Source organism: Tursiops truncatus, chromosome 2, assembly GCF_011762595.2.
Source record: "Tursiops truncatus isolate mTurTru1 chromosome 2, mTurTru1.mat.Y, whole genome shotgun sequence".
NCBI lineage: Eukaryota > Metazoa > Chordata > Mammalia > Artiodactyla > Delphinidae > Tursiops > Tursiops truncatus.
In genome coordinates this window covers 91,217,062-91,227,392 of record NC_047035.1, presented here as the reverse complement: position 1 = coordinate 91,227,392, position 10,331 = coordinate 91,217,062, and the positions used below count along the sequence as shown (strand labels likewise).

The following is a 10,331-nucleotide window of genomic DNA, read 5'->3' as shown; positions in this document are numbered from 1 at the left end:
GTCATTATTAAGCCCCTAGAACAGTGCTTGGTACAAAGTAGATGCTCAAAAAATACTATTGAATATACAACAAATAATGGTTTGATATTCCTCAAATAACACTGTTAAATAGTGTTTCTACATTTTTAAAGCTCTTTCACACAATCTTATTTCATCCTTTTTACAATCCTGCAAAGCAGTTATTATCACTTCTATTTTCAAATAAGACTTTGCTCCACAGAAGGATTAAGTAAATTGTGGACAAAAGCTAGTAGGTAGGAGAGCTGGAACTTGAACTCAGATCTTCTTTAAGTTCAGTGCTTTTTTGAGGATAGCACTCCTTATTACAGGATGGCATTGCTTTGACCTGATAGCTCTGACACCAAAGAGAAGGTAGGAAAAGGAAGGAATGAGGGCTTAGCTGCACCTTTATAAATGATCTGAATGGGAGGGACCACATCTCAACAACAGGCATTTCCCCTTGAAATGTAAATGAGTCTGGTAGAGATAGCCCGTCCCAGCTCACAGATGTGTCAAAAATGCAGGATAAACATTGACCCAACATTCTACAAATAATCTTTCCAGCATTCAACGTCTTTGGCAGTTTTTCCCTCTCTTTCCGCATTTGTCTTTATTACCCCAGGATGCCTCTGTGTGCTTGTGTTTCTCTGGATGTAAGTTCATTCCTTGTGCGTTTCCATACCTTACCTGTGTAGCACGCCTTTCCCATCCCACCAGGCTTCAAGCTCTTCTATTGGCTATCTTGTCCCAGCCTACTTCTCCAATCTTATCTCTAAATACAAGAATCCTTTACTTTTGCTTCATATTGCAATCACTCTTGCTAATCAACCTGCCTGTTGACTCTTCCTCTTTTTCCAGGAACTTTCCCTGAGAGATCCTTCCTTACATGTTCACTTTTCCCCAGAATTATTACTATCTACTCATATTGCATGTAGTAAACTACTTTTTTGTGTGTTATCATTTCTCTTTTTATGTAAGCATCTTGCACCTCAGAGTGTGGGTGCCTCGCTGGCAGGGGTCCTGCCTCTCACTTTATATATCAAGCACCTAGACCAGGAATTAAACACGATAGGCAGTCAAGAAATTTTCATTGATTATAATATGTCCATAACTCCACTCAAATCCATTTTTAAAAAAGGCAAGGGGCTCTGATTTATTTTTTATTTTGATTTATTCTATTTTTTTGTGACTTAGGTGCTTAAGTCTCACTTATATTTTATATATAGTGATGAGCTCTGGATTTAGAGATAAAGGAGCTGGGTTCAAAATTCTGTCTCTGTCTCACATTAACTGTGTACCCTTGGACACTTTTATTATTATTATTTATTCATCAGTTTCTTACACTGTAAAATGGGATCCTAATACCGGTACTAGCCCCTCACAGGGTTGTTGTGAGGAAAAGTGAGCTAGTGTCTGTGAAAAAACTTACCCACGTCTAAAGCACTCTGTAAGGGATTATAAACACTGTCTCCTCATGTGCTTTCCTGCCTTAACATCTTTTCTTTTTTCTTTCATCTCTCTAATAAACAGTCGTTTGTGGGCAGGGATCATTTAGCATTCTTGCTGCAGCATTTCATCTTAACCCTTAGCACAGGACGCTACTCGCAGCTTGCTGATGGGCTGCCGTGAGACGTGGAAAGCCCATAAGCCTAGTTCTCACTAACAGACACCTTGGCTCAGATTTCAACAACTGCCGTTTACCTGAATGCTTTTTATTTGCTTTTTCTGGCACAAAGAGCTTTCATTTTATTTGTTGGTTCATTCATTTACTCATTTATCAAGTTTGTTTTGAGTGCCTACCAAGGGCCACAAAGCAAGGTAAGTGCCTTAAGATATTGACGTTGGACTGAGTGAAACATTCACATAGCAACTAGTTATATAGTAGATAACAAGGATTATAATAAGACATGTACACTGTGTCCAAAGGGGGGAAAGATCATTTCTACCAAGGGAGGGAGGTGTGTGTCATGAAAGGCTTCAGAGGAGGTGCTCATCTATCTTGAAGACTGAGTAGCTGGGGAAGTTAAGTGGGGCAATTAATACAGGTGAAAGAAATAGCTTGAGCAAAACAAAAAGCACTCTGGGAACCACGGGCAGCTGGGTCAGAGATTTCACTCATCTGTTGTTCTGGGTCGAGTACCTAATGTGTGCCAGACCCTTATGCTTAGTGGATGGGGTTATAGGGGTCAGTGTAGGGGTGGGATGGTGAGGTAGCAAATGAAAGCTAGCCAGATTGTGAACAACCTTTAACAACCCTTTTACTCCATAGTAATATATATGGGAAAGGGTTAAGAGGATGTACTACCAACTCCTTGATATTCACTGGAACCCTTTTACCCCAGGAAGGTAGATACAATAATTGACTTTACCGCAGACTGAGCAGTTCTGTCCTAAAGGACAAGTTAACATATACCAGAGTGACAGGAACATTCGCACTCGAGGAAATTCAAGTAGTGAATAAACATGTAGAGAATGTGTCATCTCATCAGTAATTAAAGAAACACATTCAAACAAGGCGGGACCTAGTAAGCAAGAAGACAAAGTGAAACGACCTCTAAGGCTGTTAAGGTGATGGGGAAGCAGGCACCTTAGAGAATCAGAAGGGCAAATACAAAAACCTCCAAGGTGGGTTCGTTGGGGAAAGTGAGGGATTCAATGTGCTGCAGCTGAGAACTGGGATTTAGGAGTGGAGACCGCAGGGGGCACGAGTCACTGCACTAGGTGGTGAGGGGAGGGGCAAGGAGTTCGGGCAAAACCGGTTCATCCTAGGAAAGCGCAGGAGGCCAGGTGCTTGGGCGTCTCTATGCAATCGATAGGCCCTCCCCATCTAGAGTCAACCCTTCCGTAATTGGCTCACGGATTCACCAATGGGCACACAGGAGAACTTCCCGCCACCTCTGGCGCCCGCTTTTAAACAGCCGTATAGTATTTTTAACTGCAGGAGGACTTCTCAACCTAGCTTGAGAAAGGCGGAGACTTCCGCCTCTACGCCCTGCCCCAAGCCGGCATGGCCCCGCCCACCAGGCCCGCTTCTAACCAGCGATTGAGGGGGTCGGCTGCTCCTCAATGGCCTCGGGGTTCCGTGGGTTCAGTTGTGACTAGGACGGAGCTAGCGGGTTGGAGCCTGGGTAAGGGGTTTGCTAGAAGTTGGCTTTCGGCGGGAGCTAGGGTGTCTCCGCTGTGACAGCATCCGTGGCCTCCGGTGAGTTTCGCTTCTTGGCTGGGCTTGGGGCTGGGATAGGAGGAGGTGCGGGGTCCTTGGGATTCTGGCTGAGGCTTCCCGGAGGACTGACCCGTCCCCTCCCCAAATCCCGCGGTGGGGGACTGACTGCGGGTGGCGGGGCTCCGCCTTTGACTTTGAAGTGTCATCCAGACCCCAAGATCCTACTTAGAAGTGACGTCTGGGAAGCCCTCTTCGCCTCCTCCAGGCCGCTAGGGTAACGCTGAGACCCGACCCCGGGGCCCCCCGCCGTGGTCACCCTGGCGCCATGCCAGGCTCACAGTGGGTGCTCTGTACACGTGTGTTGACGGAGTGCATGTAACGCTGGCAGCCCAAGCCAGCAGCCCCAGGCCTCCTGGGCTCCGTGCAGCTTGGGTACCTGTTTGCTGTGCCATAGTTGACGCCAAACGGAGTTCCTTGGTAGGGCCCTGGGTTTATCTTCGTTCAACCTGTGGTTGCCTGCTTGCTGCATCCTCTGGGCACCCTGAATGTATTTGTCCAAGCTGCTGTCATTAGCACTGATCACAGATTATTGTCATCCTTTGTTTTTATGTGTGTTTCTTTCCCTTCACCAAATCCTGATGAACTTTGTAATCTTGAACAGTGCTTGGCAAGTAATTGTTAAATGAATAAATAGGCTTCCTAAGCCTGGTATTGCAAGTCTGAAACAGGCTAGTGTGCTCTGGCTATTTCCATTCTAGAAAGGAAGCTAGCATGTAAGCAAGTAAGTAGAATTTCCTAACTCTCAGGGCGCTTAAAGACGCTTTTGTGGCACTTAGCCTTTTCTGTCTTACAGTCATGAACTTGAGTGTGATTTAAGCTGAATTTCACCTTATCCTTCACAATGCATGACAATTTATATGCACCTCCTAGATGTGAATGCACTCAACTAAATGAGAGGCTGAAATTGAAGCTATAAGAAAAGTATAAGAAATATAGCCTGAAAGTACCAAAGAATGACTAATTTCATGGGGGGAGGGCATCTTGAAGAAAGTAGCATTTTCATCCTAGAAAAGATTGCAGTATTTGAAGGAAAGTTTCCCACACACTGCATATTCACCTTTTCTCAGATATACTGAATGCTGTTTATTCCTTTAAACTCTTTTGTAGCCGGCAGACTTCTATTCATGAGTAACATGTCATGATAAAAACAGAACTAAGATGTATTGATTGGTACACAGTGCTAAGCGCTTCATGTACATTAGTCTTGTGAATCCTCGTAACCAATCTTTGGTGCAGGTACTGTTTTTTACCCCCATTTTATTAATGAAGAAATGGAAACAGTTGTGCAAGTTTACACAGCTGTTAAGCAGGAGAGCCAGAACTGAGCCCAGGTTGTCTGAATGAGTGCCCTCATTCTTAACCACTTAACAGCCATATTGTGTCCTTTAAGATCTATTTCTAAAGTCTTTCCGTGAAACTTCTTTCAGCCTTATTTTCTTCTTAGCATAGTTAATTTGTACTTTGTACTTTCCTCTATTACAGAATGTATTACAAGGTATCATTTAACTATTAATTCGTATCATTGTTTCCCTAAGGGACTGTAAGCTTCTCATGGCTGGTAGCATGTCTTAGATACATATAGGCTATAACCTGGCCCACAGTAGGTGCTCAGTAAAATTTTTATTGAAATAATAAATCTGTAGAGAGCAACATGAATGTATTATATTTATTCAACAAATATTGCTGTGTGCAAAGGGTGGGGGAGATACATTTAAATTCTGCCCCCAGAGTGCTTATAGGCTATTAGATGAGGCAAAAACAATGCTACTTTTGCTTTCTAATGTTTTGGCCAATTAAACACACATTGGTCTTTCTCATTGCAAGGAGGGCAAAGAAAACATAACCAGCGACAACAAAACGAGTAATGAGTGGGACATATGACAGAACATAGCCTTGTAAGTAGGTTCAGAAAAAGTTATCTATCTAGGAAGAAAGTATTAACCATCTTGCTATTAAAAAAAAAAAGCATACTGTACACTTATTCTGCATCTTGATTTTTTAAATAGTCAATATATATAGAGATATTTCATTATTTTTACTAGTGACTCAGTATTGCCAATTTATTCAAAAGTACTTTTACTAGGGAAAATGTTCTTTTTCAATATATTAATATTGACAGTTCTCAAGATGGTTTTCCCAATTCATACTTTCATCAGCAATTCATGAGGATGCCTGTTTCCTATAAAATAGCCACCACTAGGGCTTCCCTGGTGGCCCAGTGGTTAAGAATACGGCTGCCAATGCAGGAGACACGGGTTCGAGCCCTGGTCCGGGAAGATCCCACATGCCGTGGAGCAACTAAGCCCCTGTGCCACAACTACTGAGCCTGCGCTCTAGAGCCTACGAGCCACAACTACTGAGCTTGCATGCCACAACTACTGAAGCCCGTGTGCCTAGAGCCGGTGCTCCGCAACAAGAGAAGCCACAGCAGTAAGCCCGCGCACCACAACGAAGAGTAGCCAGCAACTAGAGAAAAGCCCGCATGCAGCAACAAAGACCCAATGCAGCCAGAAATAAATAAAATAATTAAAAAAAAATAGCCACCACTAGCTATTATCATGTGTTTTTTTTTAATTTAGTGGTTGAAAATCATATTTCATTGTTTAAATGGCGCTTTGAATTCTTTGTGAGATTAAGCATCTTTTCAAGTTCGTTGAGCATTTGCATTTCTTTTTTTTTTAATGAAATGTATCAGTTGCCCATTTTAAATTGAATTATCTTTTTCTCATTTCTTTGTGAGAATTGTATATTGGGACTTTCTCTTGTGTTTTGCAAGTCTCTTTCTCATTATTATTTTACCCTTTGATGATTTTTTTTTTTATACATAATATTTGACTTGCTAATGATTGTTTTGGCCATATACAGTTTCTTTTTGTATGTGTGTATAAGTTTCCGTCAAGTTTTTCCTTTATGGCTTCTGGGTTTATTATCTTGCTAGTTTTTTCTTTTAAATTTAAGCAGCCTGTTTTATTGTTCTGAATATTATAGTAAAGTCTCTGATAGCAGTAATCAGTAGCGATTAATAAGCAGAAGAAAAGCATTAGCTTTTATTTTAAATTTTAGTTAAATACTAATTACCTTTTTAGTCTCCCTCTTTGTTTTTTAAGCCACAGTAAGTTTATCAAATTTCCCTTAATGCCTAAAATAATTTCTTATGGTCTCTGGTAATTTGCACTTTTCAGAAGGAAAGCTAATGTGTACCCTTTCCTCCCAGTGGAGAGAGTTTGTTCTTTCAGATATTTTCAGATTTCTTCTTTAATGACATGGTTTGGATTTAAAATGCCATTCAAAAAAAAGATAGTTTTGTCTTTTACATTTTCTTCACATAAAAATGAAAATAGGGAATTCCCTGGCGGTCCAGTGGTTAAGACTCCGCACTTTCACTGCTAAGGGCCTGGCTTCAATCCCTGGTTTGGGAACTAAGATCCTGCATGCTGTGCAGCCAAAAAAAGAGAAAACTAGACTTTATTAAAAAAAAATGAAAACACCTTGTAGAATTCATTATTCTCTATCTGAGAAAAAGTAGTTCTTTATTTAAAATAACTGTATTTAGCAATAAGCTCTTGTAAATCTTAATGTTCTTTTTCAGTATTCAACAGGAATTGATGGATGGCAGATTGGTGAAGTGTTGGGAAAAAAAAAAACAACCCTCCCTCCTTTTACTTAATAAAAGGGAAATTAACCCAAATTCCCTATTCTGGCTTTAACTATAAAATTCAGGGAAAGGTGGAAAATGTCATAAGAATTAGAAGCAGGAAAGATTATTTCTGCCTGGAGAATTCAGGGATATCTTTAAGGTCCAGCTTAATTGCCTTTCTTTTCAGGAGCAAGCATTTACATGGGCTTGTATTTTCATAATCTATAGATTCTATAGACTTGATGTTCACTTGAAGTAGTGAAAAAACCCTAGAGACATGAGCTTGTGTTACTGTTTTTCCCTCACCATTTCAGCTACATCGTAGGCTCTTTACCATATTCAGGTATCCATCTTATGCTGGTATACAGGAGGTTTCTTGTAGCTGCTGGGTGGAGACAAGGTTTAGAGTCCCCAAGCCTCTCTATTTCACCTCTCAGTGAAGGAGTGCGTGTGTCCCTTCCTCCATGTAGCCCTGGCACAAGAATAGAAAGGAGCAGGTCTGGTCTAAGAAGCAGAGGCTGGAAGGGTTTCATTGATGTGAGGAGTCTGAATTCATAGAATTAAAAGGGATGGGTTGGGTGTAGGGAGCGATCAGAGAGGGGAGGGATAAAGAAGGTGGACTGCAAATTAGAGTTTGGCCGAGAAACAGTCCTTGTAAAACAAACTAAAACTTATGGGGATTTTCAGCATTGAAATTCATATTTGTGTTAATCTGTAATACCATATTTCATCTATTATAATGTGCACATTTTCTTTTCACTTTTGTTTTTTGCCGCTCCGTGTGGCTGGCAGGATCTTAATTCCCCGACTAGGGATTGAACCCAGGTCACGGCAGTGAAAGCGCCAAGTTCTAACCACTGGACCGCCTGGGAGCTCCCTTCTTTTCACATTTTAACATCTACAAAGAGGCTGCATTTTAAAGTTAATGATATGTCATGATTTAATTGGCCACATCTTTTTCTTAGTGGTACAGACCAGAACTGTGTCATACCATCAAGGGCACCTTAGAGCTGATGAAGAGGAATATCTTTTGATATAGAGCTATTGGCTTACATAAAAGTTTGTGATGTTAGTTCTCTACTGTCAACACGAGGGAGGTAAGTTCTTTATGGTAAAATATGTTTGGATTGCCAGGTGTATGCTTCTCATTCCACTTCCAGTTTAATGACATTTTAGAGCCTGAAAAGTGAGTGTATGATCTGTGGCCCAGCCTCACATCAAAGTGCATTTCTTTGGCATGCACAAGAGTGGGCTGAATAGAGGACAGCATTAGGCTGTGTAATTGATGATGCTTGCCTACTTTTTTGTCAGGATTGTTCAGAGTTTTGAAATTCTGGGTAGTTTCTGTGTAGTGTCAGGGTCCCTAAGCATAATTCAAATCATCAGCAGTCTTTTGACCGTAAGTACTTGAAAACCCATTTCCTGCTGCTGCTTCTGCCACAGCAGTGACCATTCTCCAGGGAAGTCTTGCTGCTGCTTTGGGACAGTGTCATAGCTTCACATCCTTCACTTCTGTTTTTCCTGAGTATTTTTTTGCTAGAACTTGATTTTATCAAGCTTAAGAGCAGGACATTTAACACATATCCATATATATATATATTTTAAATTTATTTTTGGCTGTGTTGGATCTTCGTTACTGTGTGAGGGCTTTCTCTAGTTGCAGCGAGCGGGAGCTACTCTTCGTTGTGGTGCGCGGGCTTCTCATTCTGATGGCTTCTCTTGTTGCAGAGCACGGGCTCTAGGTGCACGGGCTTCAGTAGTTGTGGCATGCAGGCCCAGTAGTTGTGGCTTGTGGGCTCTAGAGCACAGGCTCAGTAGCTGTGGCGCATGGGCTTAGTTGTTTAGCAGCATGTGGGATATTCCTGGACCAGGGCTTGAACTTGTGTCCCCTGCATTGGCAGGCGGATTCTTAACCACTGCACCACCAGGAACGTCCTAACACATATTTTTGTTGTGTGCTCTGTGGAGTTTACTGGATTGTAAATGTTTTTTGGGGAGCAATCATTAACTCAGGATTTAGTGGCTCTCTTTCTGAAAAACATGACGTTTGGATTTGTGATATTCAGAAGATGAAGCAAGTTGTGGAGGATGCTACCTGTGCCATCTTTAATACATCAAATTAGAAACTTTGAGCGTATTCTTAAAATTTGTATGTTTTGGCATATTCCTGGTTCATTATTATTATCTTATTTTTGTGTGTGGACAAAAATCTTACTGTTTGAGTTATTCTTTCCAGACCACTAGAAAGGTCTAGTTGTAGGTTTATTAGCTTTGGGCATTTTCTCATTTTCATGAATTTCTGTCATAACAGCTATTTTCTGTGAATCATGATTAATTTGTAAGAACTTTCTTTATAGTTGGAATACTAACCATTTGTCATACGTTAGTTACATCTATCTTCTCCCCAGCTGCTCCTGTCTTTTTGTGTATGGCATCTCTTATGTAGTTTGGTCTGGGGAGATTTTCTGGGCTATTTAGAAACCAAACATCTTTCTGTTCCCGCAGGAGGACCATGTCACTAGACTTCGGCAGTGTGGCACTGCAGACGCAAAATGAAGACGAAGAATATGACAAAGAAGACTATGAAAGGGAGAAAGAGGTAAGTTATTCAGAAAAGGAATTCTAAACCCAATCTTAAACAATTTTATATCCTGACCAAAATTACATCATTTTGTGTCATTTTGAAGGATTTATGGTTCTTTTTATTCCCAAAGCCCCAAAACTTGATCAGCATCTGGACTTTTGAAAGGTAGATGAGTGGAATGCTTCCTTCTTTTGGACAAGAATGAAACATAACTGTGTACGACGCCCTAGATAGATGGTTAGATTGCTGAAGCGCTTTTCATTTAGGAGGTAGCGGTCGGTCTTGGGGCAGAGGCCTACTCGCATGGGCGAGCCCAGCAGGTTCCCTTGCTTCGGGTAGCCTGCATCCGCGTGGGGGCCGCCGGTGAACAAAATAACGGGCGAGTAAAGCAATCTGTGTGAGGGCTGATTTAGCACTGACAAACAACAGGGAGACAGGGTAAGGTGATAAGGCAACCAGCCAGGAACTGGTGAGGGAAGACCTCTCGGAGGAGGAAATGTTCGAGCTGAGCCTTGACTCACGAGAGGGAGCAGCCTCACAGAAGCCCGGGAAGGATGCCCTAGGCTCGGACACAACCAGTGTAAAGCCTGGAAGTAGGCAGCAGACCCTGCATATCTGTGAAGCAGCCAGAAGGCTGTGGTATCGGGACTGTGTGAGCGAGGGGTGAGTGGTGGAGGCGGGGAAGAGGTGGTCTGGGCCCGGTCACGGCGCGTCAAGGGAGGGTGTTTGTATTTTATCCTAGGGGCAGTGGGAAGCCAGTGGAGGATTTTAAGCAGGGAAGTGCTATCTGACCGTATATTTGAAAGATCTTCCTGAATGCTGTGTTGTGCAACGAGATTACAGGAGAAAAGGAGTAAGGAGGAGATCATTTGTGTGTGTGTGTGTGT

General features: G+C 42.1%; 1 protein-coding gene across 6 annotated transcripts in view; it reads left to right on the top strand.

Moving 5' to 3' along the window:
- Nucleotides 1-3,027: 3,027 nt before the first annotated feature.
- The window catches only part of CEP152 (centrosomal protein 152), a 134,121-nt gene continuing 126,817 nt past the window's right edge, over nt 3,028-10,331 (top strand). For 3 of the 6 annotated variants that reach the window (XR_012330097.1, XM_019929164.3, XM_033851649.2), the window contains exons 1-2: nt 3,028-3,202; nt 9,366-9,459. Coding sequence is in view for 5 of the 6 variants with exons in the window: in XM_019929164.3 (XP_019784723.2) it covers nt 9,373-9,459 (87 nt within the window). In the remaining variant the exon portion in view is untranslated. Of the gene's footprint in view, nt 3,203-7,844; nt 7,958-9,365; nt 9,460-10,331 lie in introns of those variants that run through there. The other 3 variants (XM_033851653.2, XM_033851651.2, XM_033851650.2) reach the window with 2 other exon arrangements.